This window comes from Colius striatus, chromosome 20, assembly GCF_028858725.1.
Source record: "Colius striatus isolate bColStr4 chromosome 20, bColStr4.1.hap1, whole genome shotgun sequence".
NCBI lineage: Eukaryota > Metazoa > Chordata > Aves > Coliiformes > Coliidae > Colius > Colius striatus.
The window spans coordinates 1,257,694-1,272,003 of record NC_084778.1 but is presented as its reverse complement, the minus strand read 5'-3'; the positions used below and the strand labels follow the sequence as shown (position 1 = coordinate 1,272,003).

Genomic DNA, 14,310 nt, shown 5'->3' with positions numbered 1-14,310 from the left:
TCAATATTTCTACCCAGCAGAACATTTCTGGAAGCCCTATTAATAAAGGATCTGCATTCTTTCACTTCCAGTTACTCCTGCTGCCTTTTGAAGTTGCTTAATGCCACTTGAACCACGTTGCGAGCCTCTGCCAACGCCTGTGAGAGGCAGGGAGTCACTCCAGTTGGTGGCAGGACACCAGGACCCCCAGACCCTGGCTCACAGCCCCATTTTGGGTAGGAAAAAGGAGAAATAAAGCACTTTCCCATGTTTTCTAGGTCCGGCACCGCTGACTCGTCCCCATCACAGACCGCCCCAGGCTCCCCTCAGCACTGGCCCTGTGGCCACGCTGGGAAATTGACTTGGAGCTAAACAGTTATCCCAACCCAATGCTCTCCACTCCAGCCCATGCTCTGAGCAGAAGGAGATGTGTGGATGGGCAGCACAGTGCTGCACGGGGTGCAGGGAAGTCCTGAGCTGTGCCACTGCCTTGCATGATGAGAATCGCTGCTCTAAGGGTCAAGGTCTCAGGCTGAGTGTAGAGGTTTGAGCTTTCTGTCTCTAACTCTGTTCTTCCACCAGTTCCTCATCCCCTTTGCACATTTACACTCCCCCAGCCCTCGTCTGGCCAGACCAGACTGGAGCAGGAGTGCCACAAGCCAGGGCCATGCTCCTGGCAGCCGTGGTGGCACAGCCACCCGCAGCCCCCGTCCTCCCCTGGCACCGCCAGCCTGCCAGCATGGCCTCAGGGCTGGTGCTGGGGATGGCTCCAAGCAGGGTCCTGCCTCCCACACCCCCTCCATGTCTCACACAGGCTGGGGAAGGTGCGGGGTGGCCCTTGCGGACACGTGGCTGAGCGTGGTGGTGCCTAACAGCCGGATCAGTGACTGTGTGCTCATTGTCTTACAGAGGCACCCGCCTGTTCCTAAGCAACACCATCAGCGAAAATCTCAGGTTTATACAGTTTTCATTTAGGTAACATAAAGGTTAACTGACTGTAATGGGAGTATTTTAAACAAAACCACCTACTCCTCCCTTTCTGCTGCAAACCTCCACAGACCGTATTTACTTTGCTTGCTTGCAACACTTCCCGAAGCTACAATGCTCAGACACTGCCAGTGCTGTCAAAACACAAGCTTCCTAGAAACAAGCTGCCCCAATCCAGAGAAGCTTGGAGCAAAATTATACTGGAGTTCATCTTTTGCTACTTTTCTGCCAAGAAGCGTTTGGGTCCCTGCAGGAGGCAGCGGGAGAAGGTCAGAGAGGGACAGGGGGCGCCTGGAGCTGGGAGGTGTGTGTGCACAGCTGGGAAAGGGAAACAGGGGAGAGCAGGAGCAAGAGAGGTATGGAACAGCCTGCTCTCTGGACATCTCATAACTTGGGCACAGTCAGAGCAGCACCAGTGATTCCCTCCATCTCCTCTTCAGTGCTGCCAGGGCAGCAAGTCCTCCACGGGAGAAACAGCCCAGCAAGGGTCACCGTGAGGGCTGGTGTGTCCTTCAGCTGGGGCCACCAAGTGCCACACACATTGTCCTCTGCAGGCCCACACACCTCCCCACGCACATCCCCTGCAGACACACTACTGGGTGTCCAATGGTAACCCCCAGAGTGCCTCACGGGGCAAAGAGGAAGAAAATGAAACAGAAAACCCTCAAGCAGCCGTCTGCACACTGAGGTGCCTCTGTCAGCGTGGGGCTGGGGACAGGACAGCAGGACGTGTGTGCCCAGTGCTCAGCCCTATCACTGCCCCATGGGCACAGAACCTTCAGAGCTTCCCAGGGAGGCTTAAGCCTGAGCCTTGGTGGTGGGTTTCAGCCTAACTGAGCCCCAGAGCCCACAGCCTGTCACCACCCCAAGAGCCCAGGGACGTGGCCAGCTTGAAATGTCGAGCGCTACCACCAGCCTCCCTTCCCGCCGCCTCATCAGCTCCTCAGCACCCTCTGAAACTGTCCTTTGCTTATTTTTAACAGAGGAGCATTTAACAGGAGTGTGTCAATGTAATTTCTCCAGCCAAACGACCTGGGGTGAGCACCAGAACTGTGTCGTCTCGCTTCGCAGCCGCGTGTTTCGGGCTCACAGCATTGGTTACACTGTGCCGCAAACAGCCAGCGTGATAAAAACAATCCAGCCTGGCTCGGTGGACAATTAACAGGAAAATGAAGTTTGGATTAGCACTGTTAGAAACAATAACCCAGTAATTAGCTTTTGCAACCACAAACCAGCCTACTGCTGCTCTCTGAAAGAGCGGCGTAATTTATGATCCTCACACACACGAGGACACGAGGCGAACGGCAGCGAGCTGCAAGGAAGATGTCACCGGGATTTAAAGGGGAAGACAACATCACCAGGAGGAAACAGAAGTAATTCCTAAGCCTTTGTAAACATACACAGCCCAGGGTGAGGGCAGGAATATTCCTTGGGATCCAGCAGAGCCTTTTCCCGTGGGAGGGATGACACAAAGATACAGGATCTGGAGCCCTGGCCATGCTCTGCCAGCCCTTGGGAAGGGCTGTGGGACCCTGGCCCAGCAGCACAGCCCAGGGGACTTCCACACTCCCTGTTCAGGCCCAGAGGTGCTCTGCAGAACCTGCCCAGCAACCATCCTGTCAGCAATGGGGAAAGTGCAGCCACAAGAGGTGAAGCACCGTGTCAGTGGGCTGGGATCGTGCCTCTTCACCCAAGAGGCAGCAAAAACTCAAAAAAACGGGTCAGGCTTCTTTTCTGCAAGAAGCCAGCCCTCTCCTTCTTGGGGAAGGGGATGGAGATGGCCAAAGATCCCCTGAGGGTTACCTGAGAGGCAGCAGGGACGTCCTGCCCGTGCCAGCAAAGCAGGACGTGCCTCGGGGCTTCTCCAGGAGGGATGTGTCTGGATTTATGAGTCAGTGCTGAGCTGTGCAGCGAATCACCCCCAAGAGCCCGCCCCAAGGTGAGCGTTCTGTACATAAATCTGGGTCTTGCACAAACCTTCAGTTCAGCATTTCTGCACACCTTAATAATTTCCAGGTTTTTTCCACCTCCCCTGTGAGAGGGATGTGCTTCCCCCCAGCAGCCCAACAAAGGCAGTTTTAATCTAAGGCTAAAGGGGGGGGGAAAGCAGGGAAACTGAAATTCACTATTTTTGTTTAGTCTAGTTCTGAGAATTAACATTACACTGGGGTACTCTTGGGTCAAGCCGAGCAGTCAAAGCCACTGGAACCCAGGACAGCTGAGATGGGGAGTGAAAAGCCTCTTATACCCAGTGCAACAAAACAGGCTGTCAGCTCTCAGCACCAGCATGTCTCACAAAACCCCCTGGCTAACAGCTTTCCAGGGAAACTGGGGCTATTTTGAGGGAAGCAGAAAGCACACATGCTCACAATGCACAAAAAACATTTTACCACCCAAAGACAAGGCACCTTTGTCTTGCCAGCAACGTGTGATTCACAGCTAGCTGAGACTACCTTGGGACAACACGAGCCAAAACCATCCCTCCTCTGACAGAGAAACCCATGTGCAGAGGCAGGGCCACGGCAGCAGCAGGGTTATGGGCATGCTCAGGAACATGCACTGGGTCCCTGAGAAAGGTGGTGTGGGGACAATGGGACCTCATGTCCTCAGACCCTGAGAGGAGAAGCCGGCAGCTGCGGGTGAGCAGGAGTCTGATGGTCTCTCTGCAATTCGGGTCAGCAGAGGAGTCTGATGGTTTCTCTGCAATTCAGGTGAGCAGAGGAGTCTGATGGTCTCTCTGCAGTTCCTCAGTTCAGTTTGCCTCCCAAACACCCGCTAACAGCCAGAGCTGCGCAGCTGCTCCCTGTCCCGTGTGAGCTGCAGAACACAGTCAGCCCTGGGGAACCTGCCAAGGGCAGCCTCATCAGCCACATCATCCAAAAACCCACAGCAAAACCCCCACAAACCCCACCAAGAGAGAGAGAGAGGAACAGCCACAGGTGCTATGCAGTGCCAAAGGCTATTTTAGAACAGCCCAACATCTTTGTCAGCTGCTGCAGGGTCTGATTTGAGACCTGACCTCGCTGCGAAGGGCCCCAGCCAGGCCAGCTCATGGTTCTGCTCATCCCACCAAACTGCTGCTGTGGGTGGCTATTGCTGACACCCGCAGGAAAATGAATCACCCCATCCCATCTCCTTTCCAGCTACTTCTGCACCTCTTAAATAAGATCAGGTTTCTCTTTGCAAAGCAGCCTGCTGTGTGGAAGGAAGGAACACTGTTCCGGGGAGAGCTTGTTTGGGTTTTGTGTCCCCCGCAATGTTTGGAGAGCATCTCTGGCTTCCCACGTAAATTCCAAGTTTCATCTATTAAATACCTCCCTGGCATTTTCTTTTCACGTTCACGCTGCTCGTTTAATATTACATCTGACATTCTGGGCTTTACGGATGGCAACAGAAGCAGAACGCCTGGGCTAAAAATAGCTCGCCGGGGAGCCGGGAGGCTGGAAATAGGCTTGTGAACAGCAGCAGCCCTGCTACCCTCGGCTTGCCCCCACGTTTTGGGGAATGACTGCACTGAGGAGGTGAAGAAGTGAGCTCAGGGCGAGTCAGTGCCCACAGACCCGTGGATGCCACAGCTGAGCAGCCTGGGGAGGGGGTGTCCCTGTCCTGGCTCGCTCTGCGGCTGCAAATCCCACTGCCTCGAGCTGGGGCTGTGAACCTGCCCCCGAGAGGGGGACTGGGCAGCCCCTGAGGGCTCCGTGGGAAGCCCATCTGTGCCTGACTCTGCCCCCAGCCAGTGTGTCACCTGCAGCTACCTGCCCCAGCTCCCTGCACAGCCGTGTGCACCAGCTCTCCCGGCCCTCCGTGGCTTCGGTAACTCATCTGCAGACGCATCAGCAACATGAGTCAGTCCTGAGACAAGCCCATGTCTCATCTCCTCCCCCGTGGGCTGCTTTTGAAATTAGTGCCGTAGAAGAAGTGACAAGAAGCGAAGGCTCTCGGCATTGTGGCACCTGGGTCGTGCACTGAGCGGGCTCAGGGAGCCCAGGAGAGGAGATTTTCATTACCTGGGACAAGGAAACACCAACAGCCAACCCTTTGTCTCCTCGTGGTGCTCCCTGAGCGTTTTTGCCCTGTCCCATCCTTCCTGTTCCCTGCACTGCTGGTACACTCCCAAGCAGCCTTTCACCCGGGGAGCAGTTCTCCCAGCAGCCTGGAAGGTTTGCAGAGCCCTGGAGCGTGGAGCCCGCGGGAAGTGCCACACACCGTGCTGTGCCCCACTGTGGGCACCCCTTTGGCCAGGACACGCCAGCACCCTGCTGCTCCTTCCAGCCTACATCCAGCCCTCCCCAGGGCAGCCAGGCGAAGGCTGAGCCTTGCTCCAGGGAAAAACCCGTTGTGTGAAGGAAATAAACCCCTGGAGTTTGACACGACACACACTGGCCGTGAGCGTAGGGAGATGCTGGATGCAGGCTCTTCCCTCCCAACTCACAATCCCACCTCAATTTAATGCCAAGCATCTCTGATGTGGTGCTGGGGCTGTTCTCTGGATGCTGAGGTGGGGGTGGGTGGGGCTTGTTCTTTTTTGTTTGTTTTAAGGCAGATTAATCAGCATTTAGTAACTGTACAGAGGGGAATGAGAGCCTCCCCTGCAGCTCTCCTGTATCTCAGGCCAGGTACCACTGGAGGCAGGCAGGAGAGCCCTGAAGCAGGAGGAGGCTGGGGAAGCAGATGCTGGGACAGGGAACAGGCAAAGCCCACAGCAGCCATCCAAGATGGAGCCAGAGGACAAGGGCAACTGCCCCAGCCCTGCCCTGCCCTGCCACCCCTCAGTTTGCCAAGGAGACCCTTCCTCTTATTTCAGATGCATATTGCAGTGAGTAACAATATGAGGAATATTATTTCAGTGCCCTGGGAAAAATTAGCAAGTCAAATATTGAATCAGGCCTCCAGCATATGCCAAGGAGATTGCTTTGATCTTATCCACACTAAAAGCTCTATTATTGAATTTAAAGTCTGTGAACACATATCAGACCAATATACAATGCATATCTGAACACACATTTGAGAAGGATGTTTTGACACAGAGAAAAAGAATATTTTAGCTGAAAATATCAAAGTTATGGCATCAATTGAAATACAAATGCCCTTTTTCATCTGCCTCAGTAGCTTTACTGACAGGGCAACCTGCAACCTGGGACCTGACTGTAATTTTAGGAGGAACTTCACCCAGGTCTGGCTCCTGGGATGGGACTTGGTGGAAAGTGACGGTGGCTCTGCCATGGGGACACGGCCCAGCAGGCAGCAGCAACGCAGCACCAGGACCCAGGAGCTCAACCAGAGTGGCCATTTAGGGAGCACACGGTCTCTAACAGCCACTCCAGCTCCTCCCCTCCTGAAAACCCACAGTTCAGCCACTCAGCAGGGGAGCAGAAAGAGGACTTCTCCAAGGTTCAGGTTGACTCAGGTCATTGCCAGCCATTTGACCTCCCACACCAAAACCTGCTCCAGGGCAGCAGCCCGAGTCTGCAGGCAAGGCCTCAGGACAGACACCCGTCCTGTGGCAGGGCCAGGAGCCGTGGCTGAGGCTCCACATCCCGTTCCCGTGGCCCCTCCTGCAGGCAGCGTGTGCCCAGCACCCAATTCACCTCAGCCAGGAGCCTGGCCAGCACCCAGGCAGGGCACACGCCTGTGACAAAGGGTGAGAGCCTGCTGCCACCAGCACGTGCTGCACCACAAAACCAACTTACCATTTTATTATTGATTTCATGGAAATGAATTTCACAGACTTTTTCCACCACGTCTTCGTTTTCAAAAGTTACGAAGCCAAATCCTGTTTGATAAAGAAACAGAAAAGGGGAAAAGAAAATGTGAGTGAAGCGAAACGATGCTGTTTTAATCAAGCATCACTCAGCCACTGGGACTTTGGATAACTTTCCTAAGAAGATGCATGTGTAAATAAATCCAGCTGCTGTCTGTGGAGCTGTCACTGAACTCGCTGCAGGCTCATGGCAGGCAGCAGCAGTCTCGGGGAAAACGAAGACAGTTCCGTCCCAGCCCGTCCGTGGGATTTAATGGAGAGTTAAAACCTCCTCATGGATTTTTTGATCCATCCTGCAGAATTTAATGGATAGTTACACCCCAGCTACACGATGGCTCAGAAACCACAACAAGGCTGTATTTTCTTTTATATCTCATAGGTTTTTAAGAGCAATCTCTACAAAACCCAATTATATTCCTATGGAACCATATTGATTTTATCTCTTGTTTAATTCCACGGGACTTCTCCATTAGAGCTGACTCATTACACGGCCCAAAACCAGAGAACTCTGGGCAGATGGATGATAACTCTTCCATTTACCCCTGGTGAGGAAAAAAGCCCCAGTGGTTCCCCAAACATGCAGCAGCACTGTGTGCTCCCATCCCTGTGAGCAAACACCAAACACCCCGCCTGCCCGCGGCTCAGCCGGCTCCGGAGGTGCTTATTTGTCCTTTTCTTCCTGAATTACTTCCTCTAATACCTCATCAGGACATCCTGAGGCCTCCAAGAATCCATTACATTTAAGGCCTCTGATCTAATCATTCTTCTCTTCTCTGCTGCTGCTTCAAAGGAGCAGTGGATTTGGGCTGGTTTAGGGTCGTTTGATGCCTGCTGCTTGCCTGTAGCTGTACACTGTGTTTGCTCTGCTGTGGCCACACTAAAGAAAGCTGGCAGCCCACCACAGCTACACACAGACATGTTCCCTGCTCCTTCCTTACAAACAATAATAACCAAGCTAATAAACAAAACAAATCCAGCGTTCCACATTTCATCAAGCACAGGCTTGATGAGTCAACAGCGACACCAACTAAGCTTCTGAAATCTTAAAGATGTAGTAACAGGACAGACTTCAGAAAATACTGAAACTGTAGGCTGTTCCTGGCATCCTGTGGGTACAAAACACGATTTGCAGGCTACAGGAGCTGCAGCTCTGAAGTGCATTTCAAGGGGATGTCTGAGCAGCTCCCAGATGGCTTGTTTAGGAATGCACAGTACACACAGCAATGCTCCAGTCCCTCTTTGGACCCTCTTGTTGGGAGGAAAAACCCACCAGAGATGGTTTGTCCGTCTCCTCTAAAGCACAACACATCATCTGACAGCACATCAGACTCAAACCCAGCGCTCAGAACACACTTTGCACTTAAAGCATGTAGCAGCTTGAAGTATTTTACTTAAGTCTTTCATTTGCCTTCTAAATTACTCCATTTAAATCTACCTTAAACAGACCTGTAGTTAAAGCTAAAATTTTTGTGGTTAACTGTGTGACTGTGGCATCCCAGGAATCCCAGAGCTGCTGTGCCAGGGGCCTGGGTCTACAAGCCATTAATTGTCTGAGTGCCAGCAACATCTTCATCATTAGTAACTCATTAGCGAGTACAGCAGTTGAGGATTTCTCTTTCAACTTTCCTCAGGTCTCACTGCCAGGATGGAGGAGAGGGAGGGAATTTAGAGATTAGCCTTAATGTGCAGAACACTGAAGAAAGCCCACTGCAGTCATTACACATTTGGACTCAAGCTTCCCATCCTCATCCCGCTCCATATGGCTTAAACACAGGTTTGTGGAGAAATTATTTATCTGATTAAAATCAGCCACCCAGCTTTCTGCAGCTACAGATTTTACAGCAAGAATGAAATAGCAGTCCGTGGTGTCAGCTCATTTGCAGGTTTTTGTAAGATCTGTGTCCCTTTGTGCAGGCCCCTCAGCTGGCTTGGCCAGAAAAAACAGTCTGTAAGAAAGCCCAGCAGCATCCCTAATTCCCTCCTCCCTGGAGCCCACTGAAGGGCAGAGAGGCAGCTCCTGTGGGCATGGAGATGGCAGGCTCAGGCCCAGAGCCCACGCAGGGCACTCACCCCTTGGCTGAAGGCTCACAGTGCTTTATGATCACCAACATCTTGAACTGATTGGGAAGCATTTTAATCTGCAAGCACACGGGTGTGCAAACTGCACGGGATGCTGTTCAAGAGATGCCACCACTCCTTAAGGAGCCTCAAGAGATCATATGCCCCAGAACAAAAACACTCACAAAAGTGATGGGTCCTTTTTCCACTACATTAATCTGAACGTGAGATGCCACAGAAACACGGCTGTGTGTGTGTGTCAGCGGGGAACAGAACGAACACACGCTCATTCCTAAATAACCAAAGCTCGCAGAAACTGCCTGGACTAAACAGACAATTATTTCTTCTGAGAGGTACCACGAGTCCACAAAAAGAGAGGCTTCTGGGGAAGTGTAAGAAGATTAACACAAAACAAAGACGGGTGTTTGAAACAGGAACAGGATCCTGGTTGTCAAGGAGCGTTCTAAAATGAAATCACACCGCATCCTTCTGAATGAAGCTATTCTTGGAAGCCTACAAGCTCTGTTTAAGAGATAAGCAGTTAACAGAGTCAAACAACGGCTGGGTTTTTTATTCAAATGAATAAAACTGAACATTCATTTGAATAATCCTTTCTGTTGAAGAAAAGACAAAGAAGAGGGAAAAAATAAAGTAAAAGGCAAAGAGATACCCCCAAACCAGAGGTTCCAAGCCAAGCCTGATCACTAAGGGAAGCTGAGATGTATTCGTGACCTTCAGGTGAACAAACCCTCCTTTGGCATCTCCTCAGAAAAGGGAGTCATTTCACTCCATTCATCTGCTGTCAGTGGGTACCAACTGAAAGCACGTGGAGGCTCTCCCAGCACCTGAAGGGAGAGGTTCCTTGCTGATGGAAAGGACGGGTGTCTGCACATGCATGGAGCTCCAGCTACGTGCCAGGACTGACCTGGGCTCCAGGACTGATCCAGGCAAAGGAAGGAGATGGAGCAGGGTATCCAGCAAAAAGCTGCTTTGCAGTTCCTGGATCAGAAGGACTTGCAGCTCACTTGACCAAGCACTGATTCAGGACAAGTCCTGGCACTTAGCTGGAGCTCCATGGAAGTGGGAGGCACTCAGTACCCCAGCAGAACAGGTCCCTTCCAGGATGGCTGCCTCACACCATGGTGACTCACAACAAGGTATTTTTTCACTTGGAAACAGATGCAAGTGTGTTTTTCACAGGGGAGGGAATACGTGGCGAAAGACTTTTCTTAGTGCAAGTCAAGCCAGTCTCAAGTACCCAAATAACCCTGAGTTCCCCTGGAAATGTTTCCAATGAGTCTGCAGATGCCAGTCCAGAGCACATCCCCTGACACACATTCATTACACCGAAGAGCTCCCTTTGATCCAGAGCCTGGTTCAGCCCAGAAAGCTGCCCAGGCAGGGTGGACAGCCCCTTGCAGCGAAGCAGAGCCCAGCTGCAGCACTTCCCACCACGGTATCTCAGAAACAAGAGAAACATTGTTCAGAGAGAGTGACTGAAGCCATAAAAAGATTAAAGTAATAATAATAATAATAAAAAGTTAGAAGTAATAAATAATATTAAGAAGCCACACTCAAGATACCAAAAGTCAGTGCTCCTGCGCTCTGCAGTTTGGTTCTTTCACACTCACACCATCTATATTTCACACCTTTGTCGTCACTTGAGATGTTTTATGCCAACCTTGGTAAAATATAGCTGAGATGACGACACCATTGCTATGAAATATGTCTACTTTCCCTTGCTAGTTGGCAGCAGTTTTTCCACAGGCTGGGTTTTATCTGTGCATACAGCAATACATATTGCAGCTGTGTTTGCAGACACAGAGGACGTCACTCCTCAGTACAATTACACAAGAGCAGCTCAGGGGGTGAAAGGTCTCGCTCTTTCGAGCCTGTGCAGGCATTAAAACAAGGAAAACAAGGTGATTGCATCCTGTGCAGAAGGTTAAACCGAGGCTAATGCTGGGGTCAGCCCCAGGAGCATCTGACAGGCGGCCTGGGACACCCCCCCACAGCCGGGGCAATGCAGCACCTCCACCACCAGCACCAGCGACAAAAACACCTTCACTCCAGGCTCACACACCACCCAGCACGGGCATTGCTGCTCTGGGAAGAGGCTCCTCAGCCACCAGCACAGATGCTCTGCTGGATAAAGGCACTGGAAGGAGAGTCAGAGTGTGCCAGTTTGCCAGGGACTGTGTCAGCCCCAGCCAAAGCAGCTTCCCCTGGCTCAGGGGGCACAGGAACGTGTCCAGGTGGGGTTGGCAACCTCCTGAGGAGCCTCCACACCCTCCCTGGGCAGCCTGGGCCAGGGCTCCCTCCCCTCAGCACCAAAGGACTTTCTCCTCATGTTCTAGTGGAACTTTTAGTGTTCCAGCCTGTGCCCATTACCCCTGGTTCTGGCACTGGGCACCAGAGAGCCCTGGGACCTGGGGGTCTATGGTCCCACTGGCTCATGGTGCTGCTGGATGGGAACACACAGCCTGACACCCGCTGCAGCACCCTCACCAGGGATTATCAGTTCAAGCTCCATCCCCCTTTTGTGTTAGGTCTCAGCACCTGACCTGCTCATTTGTTTTTGCTTCATGCCTCCTCTCTTCTCCCCAGATTTAAGTTACTTAAGCTGAGAGAGAGAGAGAAAGGTCCAGTCCTGCTGTGGCATTATTTATGCACCTGCTTTCATGCTTGTACCAACAGTTTTGGCAGCTGGTCCTGTAAAATGTAATAAAATGCCTTTCAAAAAGTAAAAAAAACCACAAGAATGAAGAAATGTGACCAGACAAGCCAGGCATAATAACATTAAAGCCTGTGTCAATTAATTTTTCCTCTTCTTGATAAACGAGCCCTATTCCATCCATTAATAATGAGGGAAGAAACAAGAAAAGTTGACACTAGTTTATTTTCTCAACTTGCCTGGTCATATTTCTCCCTGTTGCAAAGCTTTCTGGTGCTGCTGGGAATTGCAAGTGGCTCCCACACAGTCGATGCATAGATTGGTGTGAATCAATACCGCTCTTCTTTATTCACACATCCCTTGTAATCAGAGGGGAAAAAGTTCCTTAGTAAGCTCCTGCACAGCCCAGCCTGCCAGGCCAGCTCAGAAACACAGAAACAATAACAATAAACCTGCAGGGAGGGGTGGAGAGGGAGACATGAAACCCAGTCCCGTCATGGTCACCAAATCTCACCTTGATGGACAAACAGAATGAAGCAAGGAGATGGGCTGGGACACTTTAACTACTTTGACAGTGAACCATGGATGTTTCTAACTTCTTGCTGTCTGCAAAGGTAATTCAAGTCATTACCCAGACAGTCAGGGAACAGGGACCTGTGGGTTTAATCCTGACATTGGGAAAAGCCATTTGTTAACACTAGAACCCAGTAGCCAGGACTCAACAACTCAGCCCTGACTCTGTCGCCTTCCTGTGTTGTGTCTTGGAGAAGCTGCTTAAATCTCCCTTGTGGTCCAGGTCCCACATTTCTTCCCTCTCACTTTCCAGTCCCTTCCTCAAAGTTTTCATCTGGCAATTGCAACTCAGCTCGTTAAAGCTGAGGATCCTGCAGGATAAAAGCTGTCACTTCTAACTCGTTATTTCCTGTTATTCCAATTTCCTGTGCTGCAAACACACCAACGCAGAGGGTTTGGCTTCCAAAGAAGGAACTGGCTCCAGACTCACAGCATACAGCCTTCATATGAGACCACGCTGCTCAGGTTTACCTCCTCACCTCTAAGGAGGGGTCTGCCACACCTGAAGGTACCACCTGGGGGTACCTCCTGCCTATGGAGAACAAGATCTCACCCACCGTGATAACCAGATTGGGGAGGGATGCACCAGGTGATGGGAGGGGAAAGAGAAGGTTAACACCTATAGTCTAGGACAGAAAATATCTTCCTCATTTAACTGTAAAGTGTGCTCTCTAGCAGTGCTTCTGTGAATGATGCTCATCAAGACAGATGATTAGCCTGCACATCCACTTAGTGTTTATGTGCATCTTGGGTGGGTATGGAAAACAGTCAGGTTCTCCTGGCAGACACAGGCAGGCATTACTGCTGGTTAAAGTATCAATATATACTCCCTGACACGAGAGTAAATTCTCAGAATTCAATCAGCAGACAAGTGCCTCAGATCAAAACCTCCACACAAGGTGCTGCCGTTCCGATACCGGCGCGGCAGGGGAGCAAAGAGCTGAGGTCAGTCACACAGCTGGATAAAGGGCACCAGCAAGATACTCCTCTGCTTTTGCCCTGGAAAGCTGTGAGGCTCTGGCCCCTGGCTCCGTCCTCCCACGGCTGCCTGGCATTTGCAAAGGGGGCACTGCTCCAAAACCCAAGAAAGGCCCCTTAGGGCGAGCAGCCGCTGTGCCACACAGCAGCCTGTGCCTCCAGGCAGGCAACAATCCCCCTAGATCGGTGTGGGGAAACAATTTTCCCCAAGGAGAGGATGAAAGGTAGCAGGGACCCTGTCCCACATGACCCATTCTGACCACAGACTCCCAGGCTGAGGGTCTCACGTGCCTCCCCTTGCAGGGGCCACACAGCCCGAGGCAGGACACGGGTTGTTGCCGCAGCCGTCCCAGGCTGCCAGCGGGGAGCCCCGGTGAGCCAGGGGCACCCTGGTGTCAGTGAGGCCTCAGCTCCCTGAAATCCGTTTTTCATAACAAATCTTCATTAAATTTTGATTCTACTGACATTCTGAAACCGACCCAAAGCGCTGGGTACATGACGCCTGAAACGCACCCACAGCAGCTCACTAAATGCCAGCTTTATCATATTGTTAATTAACAGAAACCATTAATGCATTCACAGATCATTTAGGAGCATTAGCAGTGACCTAAGAAAAACTGCATGTACGTGTGATACACTTAAGGCTGTGTTTTCTTTTGCATCTGAACTTTCAACACAAGAGGCCCCAAAGTCAGTTCCCACCTCAGCTTCTGCCAGACACATCACGTCTCAACGGGGCACTTCTGTCCGAAGATGAGAATTCAAGCACTGGGATGAAATGTGAGACACTGAAGAAGAAACTTCTCTGGGACAGTGTTTGCTTTCCCATCAGTTCTAACTCCAGCTCCTCAGACCCCTCCTTGCTCCTCACGGATTTTCACTGCTCCCTTCAGTTCTGGGATTTCCAAGCTCTCAAACGAGTCAGTGGTACAAGAGCAATGAGGGTGAAGCTGAGGGGGGAACAGTGACACAATCCAACACATTTCTTTTTGCCATCAGTGAAAAAACCCCAAAAGCCTGTAAAATCAATCTGTCTGCAGCCAGAACGGGAACCTCGTGCTTCAAGGGAATGCCTCTGTCTATTCATTTGTGAGACCTGCAGCACCCAGAGCCAGTGGCAAAACTGAAGGCGTGTTTCCACCCTAAAACAAGTGCCCTGCAGCCCCTCACCGTGCCACAAGGCAACTGTCACCCCCCTTCCTACTGCAGCCCCGGGGAAGGGGCCCCTGCGCTGCCAGCTCAGCCCAGCCAGGCTCCCGTCACACCCCCAGCGTGCCTGCAGCACCCACTGCCCGCAGCA

The 14,310-nt window shown here is 51.7% G+C and overlaps 1 protein-coding gene across 6 annotated transcripts in view; it reads right to left on the bottom strand.

The window, feature by feature from the left end:
- Positions 1-14,310, bottom strand: part of MSI2 (musashi RNA binding protein 2) — a 224,312-nt gene that overhangs the window by 43,636 nt on the left and 166,366 nt on the right. For all 6 annotated transcript variants that reach the window (XM_062012243.1, XM_062012244.1, XM_062012245.1 and 3 more), the window contains exon 8: positions 6,657-6,739. In XM_062012243.1, coding sequence (XP_061868227.1) covers positions 6,657-6,739 — 83 coding nt within the window. The remainder of the gene's footprint in view (positions 1-6,656; positions 6,740-14,310) is intronic.